The sequence below is a fragment of the Fundulus heteroclitus genome, chromosome 18 (assembly GCF_011125445.2).
Source record: "Fundulus heteroclitus isolate FHET01 chromosome 18, MU-UCD_Fhet_4.1, whole genome shotgun sequence".
NCBI classification, from domain to species: domain Eukaryota; kingdom Metazoa; phylum Chordata; class Actinopteri; order Cyprinodontiformes; family Fundulidae; genus Fundulus; species Fundulus heteroclitus.
The window spans coordinates 11585843-11600506 of NC_046378.1; the positions used below are offsets into that span (position 1 = coordinate 11585843).

The 14664-nt window shown below is 44.6% G+C and overlaps 1 protein-coding gene across 3 annotated transcripts in view; it reads right to left on the reverse strand.

Annotated features, from left to right (window-relative positions):
- The window catches only part of atm (ATM serine/threonine kinase), a 45291-nt gene that overhangs the window by 10104 nt on the left and 20523 nt on the right, over positions 1-14664 (reverse strand). For 2 of the 3 annotated variants that reach the window (XM_036150269.1, XM_036150270.1), the window contains exons 31-49: positions 12777-12935; positions 11997-12129; positions 11809-11904; positions 11532-11703; positions 11302-11443; positions 8567-8743; positions 8264-8441; positions 8064-8181; positions 6435-6593; positions 6243-6351; positions 6069-6157; positions 4819-4921; positions 4483-4631; positions 4291-4395; positions 4094-4213; positions 3785-4019; positions 2265-2435; positions 1993-2112; positions 45-262 (exon numbers count right to left, since the gene is read on the reverse strand). In XM_036150269.1, the coding sequence (XP_036006162.1) occupies positions 45-262; positions 1993-2112; positions 2265-2435; positions 3785-4019; positions 4094-4213; positions 4291-4395; positions 4483-4631; positions 4819-4921; positions 6069-6157; positions 6243-6351; positions 6435-6593; positions 8064-8181; positions 8264-8441; positions 8567-8743; positions 11302-11443; positions 11532-11703; positions 11809-11904; positions 11997-12129; positions 12777-12935 (2753 nt within the window). The remainder of the gene's footprint in view (positions 1-44; positions 263-1992; positions 2113-2264; positions 2436-3784; positions 4020-4093; positions 4214-4290; positions 4396-4482; positions 4632-4818; positions 4922-6068; positions 6158-6242; positions 6352-6434; positions 6594-8063; positions 8182-8263; positions 8442-8566; positions 8744-11301; positions 11444-11531; positions 11704-11808; positions 11905-11996; positions 12130-12776; positions 12936-14664) is intronic. The other variant, XM_036150271.1, reaches the window with a different exon arrangement.

Sequence of the window (14664 nt, forward strand, 5' to 3'; positions counted from 1 at the left end):
ACTCCCACAGTGGGGCTTTTCTTTCTGAGAAAAAACAAACAAACCTGTTGGAGGTGACTTTACGCTCCCTCATCAGGTCCACCTCCTCCTTGGCCTTCTCCAGCAGCGCCTGCTTGTTCTCGAACTCGGACGAGTTCATGTACTTGTCGATGCTCTGGTACTGAGCGTCAGAGAAGCGGGCCAGGGACAAGAAGGCCTCGGTGCGCTGGCCCTGGAGCCTGGGGTCCTGGGCCCCCGAGTCCCCCTGGATCACCCCCACCGCCTGGTGAGGACACGGCTGCAAGGTTAGTTATCATAAAAAATAAATAAATAAATCACAGCGGCAGAAAGGCCTCGTCCTACCCGAGGAACACAGACATGCATATATGAGTTATTCCTTTTTGTTCGTATGAATCTGCCACAGCCGCAGGACAGAAACTATAAACTCCCAGAAATGGAATATTTACGCTGCAGCCTTCTGATTTATCTGGCTATAAATAAACGATGTGTGTGTGTGTGTGTGTGTGTGTGTGTGTGTGTGTAATGACTCCCTCATTGCTCTCAGGGAGGCCTGCCGTTAATTCAGTGAGGGAGGAGGGTAATGCGTGTCGGACCTCTCTGGGATCCTGTTTTTAAATATTATATATAATTATCTGCGCTGGTGTCCGTTGACTCATGGACGACGTTTTAGAAAGTGATGGACAGACAATGCTTCAGCAGGCTGATGAGGATCGCTCCCGCTAAAGTTAGAGCTTTCTTTCAGCGGACTATAACCTGTATTTCTAATCTATCAACTAAATGTGGCTGGAGAACGCCTGATAGAAACCAGCATTTTAAATCCTACGGAAAATGGACCAATTATAAGAAAGGGTGACTCCCCGTGCTTATTTTTTTTTAACATTTATACAAAAAAATAAATAGACGGATGGATGAATGAATGACAAAACATTTAAAACAATGAAAAAAAGGACTAAAGAAATACACTTTAGTGCTCAACTCGACGTGTAACAGAGGACATATATGCTGTGGAGTTTTTAGCTTCGATTTCGCAAACAGCATCTTTTTGCTGTTGCTTTGCCGGATGATCAAGAGAAATGTTTCAGACTTGAACCCCTGGCTGATTGACGGTAGGGCTGCACAATTAATCGTATTTGCAATGTAATCGCAATTTAAAAAAAACGCAATTTCCAAATCGCGGATCAGTTGGTGAATGAGGCGTGTCCTTTAGGTGTGGGTAACATGTTTAAAGTGGGTTTGCGTCCATAAGGAAGGAAAGACAGTTGCAGCAGTGAGATAATCTAATTCTATTACTTGTTTTAGAGTTTATAAAATCATACTGTTTTAACATAAACTTTTAGGAATCTCACCATAGGAATAAGTAGCGGTCTATCAGTTTAATACATAGACTTAGTTGTTGGTTGCACTTTATGTTCAACAAGGATTAATGTCCAATTAAATTAAAAGCTGTTCTCTTGAATAATATTCTGATAAATGAAAACATTAAAAGTTCCTGTTTTAATTAGTCCTTGTTTAGAAAACATCTTTATCTAGAAGCCATTTTTGTTGCTTGTGCTTAAAATGCTTGAGAAAAGTCAAAATCAAATCAATATTGTGGTTGAAATATATCATTGGCAGAACGCAATCATTTCTGCTCCGAGTTGAGACCCAGCTGCTCTTTTAGCACCTAATCTGCACAGCGATGAAACAGATTGATTTGTTTGTATGTGTTTAAAAAGACATGATAAATTAAACTGGGGAAAAAAAAATCACATTAAATCGCAATATTAAAACAAAACAAAAAAATTGCAATGAGATTGTTTTCCAAAATTCTTCAGCCCTAATTGACGGGGGCATCACTAGCTTCACACACATTGCTTTAACTAACTAACGCGGTCGCAGCAAAGCCTCCATGCTGTCTGCGGCCTGGTCCTACACTAAACCCCGGACCTTTAAAAAGGGACCGCGGTTCTCCTGTAAAGAAAAGCTTCCAGCAGGTTATCAGCTCCAACTCACCCTCTCCAGGTACTTTTCCAGGATGACTCCAGGACTTTCCAGGCAGGTCTCCGCCAGCCAGTTGCCGCACAGCCGGAGGCACTCGGTGAAGAGCGGAGCCAGAGCTGGGTTAAAATCAACCTGGTCCACAGAAATCAGGACAGTGTTGCCATTTACCGTCACACAAAACTGAACAACAACATACGTGTAAAGCAGGTCTGGTTGCAGCACATTTTTGTCAGTGTGTGTGTGTGTGTGTGTGTGTGTGTGTGTGTGTGTGTGTGTGTGTTGACCTTTTCCTCTAGGCTGTGTATCATCTGCCTCAGCAGGCCCAGAGCCAGACCCTGCTCTCCCTTCGCCCAGAACACCTGGGCCTCCTCCAGCTGCCACGACGACACAGGTGACGCCGCCGCGGTCCCTCCATCGCCGTGCTGCTTCATCTGATACACCGCCCGCTCTGCGAGCTTGACGGCGCATTGGGACACACAACCGGGACGATCAACCGGATGGAAAAGCTAAATGCGTCTGAAAGCTACTTGCATTTTGTAAGGGATCCACAGGCCTTTAACCAGTGTTGTATAAAGTACTGAAATCTCAGAGTCAAGTAAAAGTATAGGTACCTCTCTAAAATATGACTTTGGTAAAAGTCCAAATCGCTGACTGAAATGTTACTTGAGTAAAAGTCTTAAAGTATCTGAAATGTCTTTTTTTACTGTGAAAATAGATTTATTACATTACTCAAGTAATGTAAGAAAAAGTATAAGTAAAAAGTAAAACAAAGCAAAAATTTTTTCAGATTTTGGTAAACTTTGAAGGTCAAATTCACTTAAAATAATATAAACAACCAAGTGCAGGAAACATTTAAACCCAGTTTAGACAGAAAATACTAACTTTTTGTAAGCTTTCAGTTTCCCTTGTTCAAGTAAGGTTAATGATATGCACTTTAAAATTGTACACAACCAAGTGCATGCAGAATTTAGACCAGGGTGTGTATACTAAGAAGATGGTTAAGTGATAAACCAGGCTTAGTTAACCTACAGGAAGTGGTAAACCTGCAGGTAGCATTTAGTTAAGAAAATTAGGACTCCCGGCTCTACTATTAGATGTTCTACCTATACCACAAGGTTAATTTAACCTGCTTTACCACTGAACCAGCTTCTTATCCTGTTGGTGGTGATGAACAAGACCAGGCAAGTCCCGACTTTGTCGCAGTTAATCAGTAGGTGGGGTCAAAACACTTGCATGCGTGAGTGTCTGTCTCTCTCTCTCACTCTCGAGTAACTAAACCTATCAAAAATGTATCGAAGTAAAAGAATGCAATTATGTTCGGAAATATAGTGAAGTAAAAGTAAAAGTTATCAAAAAATGTTATACTTGAGAAAAGTATAAAGTACTCCAAAATATACTTAAGTACAGTAGTGAAGTATTTTTACTTCGTTACTATACAACACTGCCTTTAACCTTCTCTCCCGTCTTATCACACTGCAACAAAAATCACCCAGACGTGCCCTGCATTTAGCTGCATCCCAAAAAAAAATCCCCACAGCATAATACTGCCACCGCCGTGTTTCACAGCGGGCGTTGGTTTTCGTGGCGAACTGCAAATTGGAATTTCTTTTAGCGATGCTTTCCTCTTAGCGATATTTTATAAAAAGGCAAGACTTCTATTGTAAGAAAAGCAACAAGAAAAGAAACTTCACAGTTATTCGTCACTTTGTGTTCACAGATCACCTCAAACTCCCATAAAATACACAGAAACGAATGTTTGTCGCGCGGCAAAGCGTGCAGACGGCGGTGAGAGAGCAGCACCTACCTGCGTGTTGCCAGCTCTGCGCGCCAGGCGGCAGAACTCCATGAGGTGGTCGGTGAGCACAGAGCTGAGCTGATGGTTGCCGTCTGCGTCCTCCGTTCTGGACAGCAGGGTGTGCTGGGCCACAGAGCGCAGGGCCAGGATGGGCTCCACCACCGCAAAGTCACTGTCCACAAGCAGCTGGGAGTGCTGCCGCCACTGGCTGCACACCTCTCTCAGAGTCACGTCTGAGAAGGGCCTGACGGGACAACACACACACACGTTACTCTGGCCCAGTTCCTGCTTTACTGCCGCTGGCGAAGGCGAGGTCACCTCACGAAGAGCTGCTTGACGCGCTCCAGCTCCCTGATGCTCTGCAGGTTCCTCAGGGCCGGATACAGGGAAGACACGGCCTCCAGGGTGCCTCTGCAGAGCTCCTCCACCTCAGCCGCCCTGCGCAGGGGGACACGGTTGGGGGCGAACGACAACAACCCAGGCCCAAAGTCTGACATTTGACGTGTCCACCGTACCTGGCTCGCTTCAGGGTGTCATCAAACACGGAGAACTCCTTGTCCCTCAGGGCCTGCAGGGCGCAAAACACCGATTCGTGGAAGCCCGGGTTGGATTTGTCGCTTCTAAGGGGAATTAAAGGTTTGTCTTAGAGCTGCTTTCAAACAAGAGGCGACGTTCTGCCGGCGACGGGGGGCGTCCTTCTTCCTCACCTCTCCGACTGCTCACAGTCCCACTGCGTGTTCCTCCAGGCCGCCTGAAAGCGGCGCTCCCGCAGCTCGGCGCCCCACTCCACGCCTTCGCTCTCCAGCCCCCTCATGTAGGTGGCGAGGATGCCGCTCAGCCCAAAGTTCTGCAGGCCCTGTTCCCACACGGGAGAAACATTGCGAAACATTTTCTGCCATTGATTTGCAGACATTCCCATATAAAAAGGCGTCATTTTCAATTAGATGAAGAAAACACCTCGTCAGAGTCTTACTTCCTGGTTTCCTAACGTGTATATATATTGTTATAAACCACATCGATTTGCGCAGCTTGTGTCATTTTACCTCCACGATTCCTACGAGTCGGGTCACTTCAGGCAGAGCAGAGTGAAGGTCATAGGAAGTCAGGGCCTTCCCCCACATCGCTTCGTGTTCGTACGTTCGTATCCTGCAGCGACAGACAGCGCCACAAAGCGGAAACTGTAGTCTGAGCAGTGATGTCTGCGTGCAGCTATAAAAACACAGCGCTTTGCTAAAGTGTTTACTCCCCGCAGGAACTCCACCGCATTTTCTCACACTGCAACGCATTCACTTTCATGCGAGACCAACACAATGTAGCCAATAAGGGTGAAGCAGTAGGAAAATGAGGCACGGTTTTCAAACAAAATAAATACAAATAAAGCTTTTAAAAGTATGGCGTGCATTTAATAATGATAATTGAACTTTATTGATCTCACAATGGAGAAATTCACTTCTGCATCTTAACCCATCCCCTTGGGGAGGAGTGGGCTGCCACTGTGTGGCGCCTGGGGAGTAATGGGGGTTAAGGGTCTTGCTCAGGGACCCAGAATAGCAGCTTGTGGGAGTTGAACTCAGAACCTCGATGCTTCGTAGAGCCAAAAGTCTGACAGCTCTGAGTCAAACATCTAAACATTTCTCTTCTTCTTTGTTACCGATTGCTTCAAGGTCAGCCAGAGCGGATAGAGGACTTTCTGCAAACATTGCTTTTAATTGCATTTAAGTTTTGCTTTGACCTAAAAGCTTTCCACCGTAGCTATGGTCGTGTGTTCGGGGGTCCCTGTCCTGCTAAAATATGGACCTCTGATCCGGTTTCACGTCTTTTGCGGCCTCTGAAATTCCAGCATTGTCCAGTATTTAGCGTCATCCATCGTCCCATCAACTCAGACCGGCTGTCCAAGTCCCTGCTGCAGTTTTCCCCACAGCATGATGCTGCCACCACCGTGTTTCAGCGTACGAGCGCGTGACGTGAACCATGTTTCATACATCCAGAGCTTTTTATGTAGTTTCTGCTGATCAAAACACCTCCTTCCACATGTTTGCTATGCCTCTCTCCCACAAAGGCTACATCTGTGGACCCCATAACTAATAATTGTTCTCAAAAATATCAGAAAACGTCCATCATTGTCCTTCCATTTCCCATTTACACTACTCTATGTTGGCCTAGCACATAGATTCCCAATAAAAACAGACTGAAATGTACGGTTGCAACTCGGCAATGAGCAAAAAACGCTAACTGGGTATATAAATCTTGCAGGACGGCGCGTAGTGGCGGAGGAAAAGATTCAGATTTGTACCTGGTGAGAGGACTGGTCATCGTTTCTCCCCCACAGCCGTAAAGACTGTCAGGCTCCCCGATGCTGCGATACACCTCAATCAGCAGCTCCTGCAAACACGTTGACCATCCTCATCAGGTTTCAGAGAAAAATCCCAAAACATAAAACACAGGACATAACAGCGAAGTGATATACCTGCAGACTGATGTTGGTGTTTTCCATACTCTTCTGGGTCAGGCTGGAGATGGTGAAGTTCTGGCTGTTGTCCTCAAAGTTGATCTTGCGCGTGGCTCTGGACCTGGTTCTGCACGTTGGTTCAAGGCGAACAAATTGCTAAACGGTTACATTTACCTCTGACTTACACCGCCTGTACGGCTCCTTGCTCACCTGCAGCTCTCCTCCATGTCGGCTCTGATCTTGTCCACGTAGATCTCCGTGTAGAGCAGAGCGGTGAAGTGAGCCGAGCAGGACTGGGCGGCCCCGGCCACCTCCAGGTAGTTCAGCTCCAGCCAGAAGTTGGAGTCGCACACGGTGCCGCAGGAGTCACTGCGAGGTCAGCGGGTAGCATTTTTAAAAACGCGCTACAGGCACAGCCGCTCATTTAAGGAAGACCAAGCCTGACGCAACATTTACATTCCCAAGAAATGTGAAGAATCATTTCTTTTTAAAGGCACAATGAGTTATTACAAGACATACGCCCTCCGTCCTGTACCATAACGAGCGTGAGGAAGCTGATGGAGACGCGAGCAGCCTCAGGAATAGACTGAGCTTACATGAGGACAGTGTTGTAGTACTCAAGTCCGAGACTCGAACTCGAGTCCGAGTCATTAGCTAAATTTAGAGACTCGTGACTTGACTTGGACTTGAGCACTGATGACTCGAACTTGGACTCGGACTCCTACATTCAGATCATTCTGACTCGGAAATTGAGAAAAAGACTCGACTTTTTTTATATCATTAGGCTATAATTTTAATATGTCATTAGAATATTATTTGGTGTATGATTTTAATATCTAAATGTCGTACCGCGCACGTGACGTCACCATCTCATGAGCAACGCCCCTTGCCGCTAATGTAGGGCAAACAGTGTGAGAGCGCACGTAGCAACCAGCCGTTACACATGCAACAGATACAAGGATATGACCGACTTTTCAGCTGTTAAACTTTCACAAAAGAATGTCCAGGCGCCCATTTTACTGGTAGAACTGTGGAACAACATACCAACGTTCAGCTCAAACGATGGATTGAGTGTCGAGGGCTTAGAAAGACTGGAAAACGGGCCGAGTTGATAGAACGGTAAGTCGATGATTTTCTCCTGCTCGGCGTTCATGGCGTGATCGGCCTTTTTTTTTCTGTTTGTAGTCACCGTCCAGGAATCGGTATAAATTTTCCGGCCCGCCGAACAATTTAGTCCGGTCCGGTGGCCAAATGTATTATCATTATCCAACGGCTGTATCTCCTCGCTGCATCGACCGATCCACACCAGATTTGTTGTGAGTCTTGGGGGAACGCTGCCGAACGCGTTTGTGTGAATCGCCCGGTGGACGGGCGAGGAAAATGCGTGACAGCATCTGCGGTGGCGGCCGGCACCGCGGCGGTGGCCAATGGGCCGGAGCACGCTTGGCTGCAAGGGCCGATCGACGCCGCTTGCGGCTTTAACATCCTTCATATGCGGCCTATCAGCGTACCTCGAGTCGCTGTTGCACGTTCCATAACAACAATGTTTAAAAACCATGGTTAGGAGACGTCTTAGACTTGGAAAAAGCAGTAGTTTTACTGAGTAAAACCAGGGTAACTACAGCAAAAGACGTGATGTGACGCCATTATTAGTGCAATGGAATGTTACTGCTTCATGTCATACATCACAAGTCACGGCATGATCCTACAACGAACTTGGATCAATAGTGACTCGACTCGGACTCGACTTGGATTTTTTTTTTAATGACTTGGACTTGAACACTGGTGACTCGAACCTGGACTTGGACTCGAGGCATAGTGACTTGACTACAACACTGCATGAGGACTAACCTATCAGCCTGCACCGGTCTCTGCTGGTGTCTCAAGTAGTCAACGACGGCCAGCATGGTCCGCAGGGAGGTCTTGTCGTACAAACCCTGGCTGGCAGAGTCCGACTCTGCGAGAAACCAGAAACCTTTCGTCACTGCGAGTCACGGCCCAAGCGCCGCGCCGGCTCGTCGCCGACTCGTCAGACTCACCGGAGTCAGAGTTGAGAGGCGTGGCCGATCTGCTGGCGGCCTGAGCGCTGCGGGAGCAGAAGCTGAAGAAGTCCTGAACGTGGGAGGAGAGCAGCTCCCTCCAGGAGCCGTCGGGGTCGTCCAGGAGGATGGAGTGGATGATGAGGGGCAGCAGCCTCTGGCAGCAGTCCTCCATCACCTGGAGACAGACGTTTGTGACCAAACTAAAAGCTGCTAGAAAAACTAAAGGCCAAGTTTAAGAAGCATCTCCTGCTCTGTAAAAAAAAAAAAGTTTAAAAGCATCCAGAAAGCCGAGGAGCTCACCAGACACAGGGGCCGTGACAGCAGCAGAGCCTCGCTCCTCACCCCTCCACTGTCCAGCAGCGCTGTGCTCAGAGCCTTCAGCCAGGCCCTGTGAGCGCCCGCCTGCGGGACCCACAGCTCCTGGCTCTGCAGCCTCCGTTTGGCCTCTGAACTCTCCTCGGCGCTCACAGCAGCCGCCTGGTAAAACACGAGAGCAAATAGACCCGCGCCAAACGTCAGGTGTGCTGCGAGGCAAGGCGGGCATCATTCCTGCAGCATCGTTTACACACGGGGTAACAACAGAGGTGTGAGGTGTGGGGGGTAGGGGGTGCATCAAAACCACCAATTACGTTAAAGGAACCAAACTAAAAACAGACAAATCCTATGAAAAGAAAAACGTTAGTTAAGCTAATTGAGGGACGAACATATACAGTGATCTTTGACCTTAATGGGGAAGCTGCAGCAAACCGTCATGTTTTCATTCCTGATATAAAGAGTCTTAGTTTAGTTTTTATCCTTAAATGCTTTTTAGTTGAAAGTGAAAGAATTTGAAACGGCTTCAATTATCTGCAATTGTTTTACCTGATATGTTTTTTTTTTATGTACTTGTCACTTAATTTATTGTATCTCTGTTCAATATGTAACTTTGCTGCCTCTTGGTCAGGACTCCCTAGAAAAAGAGGTTTTTAATCTCAATGGGATTTTTTTTCCTGGTTAAATAAAGGTTAAAAAAAAAAAAAGAACCCAAACTTTTCTGAAGGAGTTTGTTCCAGAGCCGAGAAGCAAAGAAACTAAACGCTGCTTTCCCGTTGCATCCTGGGAAGGCCAGGTGAACACGCCTGTCAGGGCTGCATGGTTTAAACCGGACCGGCTGCTCTGACATGTATTTCAGCTCATTAACACGATTTTAAAATTCGGTCATTTCCCAAACAGGAAGCCGATGCACCGATCCGTGGGCTGGTGTGACGTAATCCACTTTCCTGGAGTTGGTCAGGACTCTGGATGAGCTGCAGCAGCCTGCCTTCCTTACAGAGGACCGTACGTTCGCCCTTACAATAACCTAACCCACTGACAATACAAGCACATACATTTTCTTTATTTAGACAAGATAATTCTCATTGAGAAATAATTTTCAAGCGAGAGCCGTTCCAACGTGACATTTTAGCCAAAGGTCAGACCATTAAACTTGAGTGAATTGAACTAAGCCTGCTGTTAAGCTGTGTGTAAAAAGGTCTGTCCTGTTCAAGGGAAACTCTCATATCAACCAAAACGACCATGTTTTATCTTTATTCAGTCTGTTTTATCCTCTTCACTGGTGTCCTGGTTCGGACGTGCGTCTTTAAAGGAGAGAAGTGCCATTTAAATGGTCATCTAGACTGATTGTTGAGTAACCAGAGGCTCTTCTGTCCCTTTAGACCAGGCAGATACAGCGGGCAGCTTCTTTCACTTTTAAAAATTAGCTTCTCCCCTCTGGAAGGAGATTCTGGGTCCCAAAATGCAGAACTCATAGCTATGAAAATAGTTTTGTTCCTGCGGCTGTTACTGAATTGAAGAAGACGTAGAGATACTTTGCACATTTAATGGACTATGTGGCACAGGCTTATCTTTATATATATTTTTAACGAGGATCCTTGAGTACTCTGAGTACATTTTTAAATATGTGGGGGTTTTTTTTAGGTCTGGTATGTTAAGTTTTTATAGTGTGTAAAACGGATAACATTCTTTCTTTTCTCAACTCACTTTAATGCAAAGTAATCTTTGAATATTAATAAAGCAGCCTGATCCTAAAGATTATATAAAGTTATAAATGTTACATAAGGAACAACAGTACAAGTGCATGTTCATTCATGTTATCGGCTGATTTTGTAGCCTTGGTTGTTAAAATTGAGGCTTTTCCATACAGGAAACTCCAACCCCTCGACTCAGGGATATATTTGACAAACTGACTTAGTGCGAGTCAGAGGGCTATAGTCAAGCGTCTTCAACAGATGTATAAGCTAGATGTAAAACAGGTCGTAGTACAACCTGATATATATATATATATAAAAATAAACACACACACAAACCGTAGTCTTGTTCTGCCATAAGTTCTTAACCAGCCTTTTTACACATCGCTGTTTAGACACATTACATCCAAAACATTGACCAATGCTGGTTCAGGGATGTGGTGTGGTCAGAAACCTGACTGGAGAGCATTAAAGACATTCTTTAAAAAGGAGTAAATTAGTGGATAAACCACCTTTTCAATGACCTTCTGTCTAATATGTCCGGCTGGATATTGGTCTGTAATTATTTATTACTCAGGCCTCTTTAGCACAGGTTTGATTACTGCAGTCTACAGCACACCTTGAAAATTACCTGATTTAGGATGTTTCAGATGCAACTGCAAAAACAGAACTAAAAATAAGTAAACTTTTCTTGAAATTAGTGTATTTGTCCTTGATTTGAGCAGGCAAATAAGATGATCTGCCAACGGAATGAGATTTTTGCACTTACAATAGGAGCAACTCATCTCCATTATCTTATTTCAAGTGCAGTATGTTTATTTATCTTACTTTGGAGGTGAAAAGTACTCATTCCATTGGCAGATCATCTTATTTACCTGCTCAAATCAAGGACAAATACACACATTTTAAGAAAATATTACTTATTTTTAGTTCCGTTTTTTTGCAGTTATTTTGAAAATACCACTTGAATATACTGTAGCATCCAGATGAAACGTCTTTTCCTTTGAGCAGACTGAGTCTTTAACTCACCTTGTGTTTGGCTGTCCTGAACGGATTGAGGTAAGCCAGCATGGGGTCCCCGCTGTCTTTGTGTTGCTCCCAGAAATCGACGCCGGACTGAGTGGCCAGGATGCTCTTCACGCACTGAGCTGCAGCGCGCCTCACCTCCATGCTGACGGACGACAGTGAAATCATCCATCATTACCCAAAACGTATGGTGCAAAACGAAGGGATCCCAAACCTACGGGGGCTTGTCGTACCTCTGCTGTGTCAGCGCGTCGTTCATGCAGCTGAGGATGATGTAAAGGTGCTGCAAGGCGTCGGGGCTGAAGAGAGACGCGGCTCTCTCGTAGAGGGGGTCCCTGCCGTGCAGCAGGGCGATGGTGGAGAAGTCAACTGGACCCAGCTCGCCGAGACACGTGCCTGCAGCCTCTGCGGGGGAGAGAGGTTGAAGGAAGAGCCCACATGCATGGGAGAAATACCGGATCAGCGTGGCGCCAGCATCACAGCGGACGAGGGCGCCTGGCTTTATTCTACCTAGAATGTCGACTCCTCCGGGGTGATTAGCGGCCAGTTTGCAGAGCTGCAGCAGACTGAGGACCAGTTTCACCAGCGCGCTGTCACTGGGGTTAGCTGGACCCAAAGAGAGACACTATTTCAACAAAGGTGTCCAGTTTTCTTTTTTTTTAAGGAAAGGCTTTTCTTTCCCCCCCGCAGCATCACACCGTGGCACTCCCTGAGCAGCTCTCGGATCTGGTCTTTGTTGCGATGCAGCTGTCGGGTCAGCTCCTTTAAGCCCTCCAGTCTGGTCAGAGGTAAAGAGTCGCACGGCGACGCGGACAGGAAATGAGTTATTTCCTGTAAAAAAAAAAAAAAAAAAAGATAAAGTAAATGCAAAAAGCTGTTTTCATAACCCTGGAACGTTTTCATATTATCACCACAAGCTTGATTTGCACTGAAGCTTGTGGTTTATACGCGATATACCGACATAACACAGGGTGTAATGCTGAGCTGAAAGGACAACAAAGCACGGTTTGCTAATTATTTTACAACATTTTGAAAAGAGAGGTATTCTTTCAATTCACCCCGTTTTACTCCGACACCCCTAAACAAAACTCTGTGCAGAGAGTCGCCTTTATATGAGTCACCTGATGAGTAAATGTGTGTTTATGTGATCCAAGCATAAATCCAGCTGCTCAGCGGACGCCTCTGAGATCTATTAGAGAAGATTACTGAACAGAGCGGATCATGAAGATCAAGGAACAGGGCAGGCAGAAGGTTGTGGTGAAGTTTGAGACAGAAGCGAGTCATGAAACAGGATCCCAGGCCTTGAACATCTCAGCTGCTCGTTATCTCATCTGAAAATAGAGACCGTGGCACAAGTGCAAACGTAGACAGACCCACAGCTCTGGTAGTAGGACAGCTAGCTGCACACTCAACAGGTCTGGCCTTCCTTGTTTGAAAGAAAGATTTCATGACGTTGCTACGCTGCAGCATGCGCGTACCTGTCTCAGCGTGAAGTCGCCGCTGTTGTATTTGAGCTTCTGCTGCACCGAGCGCAGCTCCCTGAACTCGGGGATGTCGGAGAAAGGCTCCAACCTGCTGATGGCTCCTTTTAGCTTCTGCTGGTTCTCTATTACGAGGAACTGCAGCAGACTCAGCACCTTGGGGACAAAACAATTCAAAACTATAAACGTACACGAGCTGAAACGAGGCCACGTGCGCCATTAATCCACACATTCTGACTAGATTTGAATCAATTTATCTGGTTTAAACTGCAGCTTTGTAACCATTTCGCTGCCTCCTTCTCTTTCAGTCATAAACGCATGGAAACGCTTTATTTGAAGGGGTGTAAATAAGACTGACATTACACTGTCATAAACATGACATAACACCTGTTATGAACATAAATCACTCTTTATGAATGTTTAGGACTGTTGTCATTAATTGTCATTCGGTAAATTATGACACTATTAAAGCAAAATTGACATTGTTTAAAATGTCTTTGTTATGACAACTTGACATTAACAGAGACAAGGTTAAGTTTGGGGCTTGATTTGGGATTAGGTTAAATTAATGGCTTGATTTGGGATTAGGTTAAATTAAGGTCTTGATTTGGGATTAGGTTAAATTAAGGTCTTGATTTGGGATTAGGTTAAATTAAGGTCTTGATTTGGGATTAGGTCAAGTTTAGGGCTTGATTTGAGATTAGGTTAAATTTAAGGATTGGTTTGGGATTAGGTTAAATTAAGGGCTTGATTTGGGATTAGGTTAAATTAAGGGCTTGATTTGGGATTAGGTTAAATTTAGGGCTTGATTTGGGATTAGGTTAAATTAAGGGCTTGATTTGGGATTAGGTTAAATTTAGGGCTTGATTTGGGATTAGGTTAAATTAAGGGCTTGATTTGGGGTTAGGTTAAATAAAGGGCTTGATTTGGGATTAGGTTAAATTTAGGGCTTGATTTGGGATTAGGTTAAATTAAGGGCTTGATTTGGAGTTAGGTTAAATAAAGTGCTTTATTTGGGATTAGGTTAAATTTAGGGCTTGATTTGGGATTAGGTTAAATTAAGGGCTTGATTTGGGATTAGGTTAAATTAAGGTCTTGATTTTGGATTAGGTTAAATTTAAGGATTGATTTGGGATTAGGTTAAATTTAGGGCTTGATTTGGGATTAGGTTAAATTAAGGGCTTGATTGGGATTATGTTAAATTAAGGGCTTGATTTTGGATTAGGTTAAATTAAGGGCTTGATTTGGAGTTAGGTTAAATAAAGGGCTTGATTTGGGATTAGGTTAAATTTAGGGCTTGATTTGGGATTAGGTTAAATTAAGGGCTTGATTTGGGATTAGGTTAAATTAAGGTCTTGATTTTGGATTAGGTTAAATTTAAGGATTGATTTGGGATTAGGTTAAATTTAGGGCTTGATTTGGGATTAGGTTAAATTAAGGGCTTGATTGGGATTATGTTAAATTAAGGGCTTGATTTTGGATTAGGTTAAATTAAGGGCTTGATTTGGAGTTAGGTTAAATAAAGGGCTTGATTTGGGATTAGGTTAAATTTAGGGCTTGATTTGGGATTAGGTTAAATTAAGGGCTTGATTTGGGATTAGGTTAAATTAAGGTCTTGATTTTGGATTAGGTTAAATTTAAGGATTGATTTGGGATTAGGTTAAATTTAGGGCTTGATTTGGGATTAGGTTAAATTAAGGGCTTGATTGGGATTATGTTAAATTAAGGGCTTGCCATAACAAAGACATTTTGCTTTAATAGTGTCATAATTTACCGAATGACAATGACAACAGTCCTAAACATTCATAAAGAGTCATTTATGTTCATAACAGGTGTTATGTCATGTTTATGACTGTGTAATGTCAGTCTTATGTACACCGCTTCA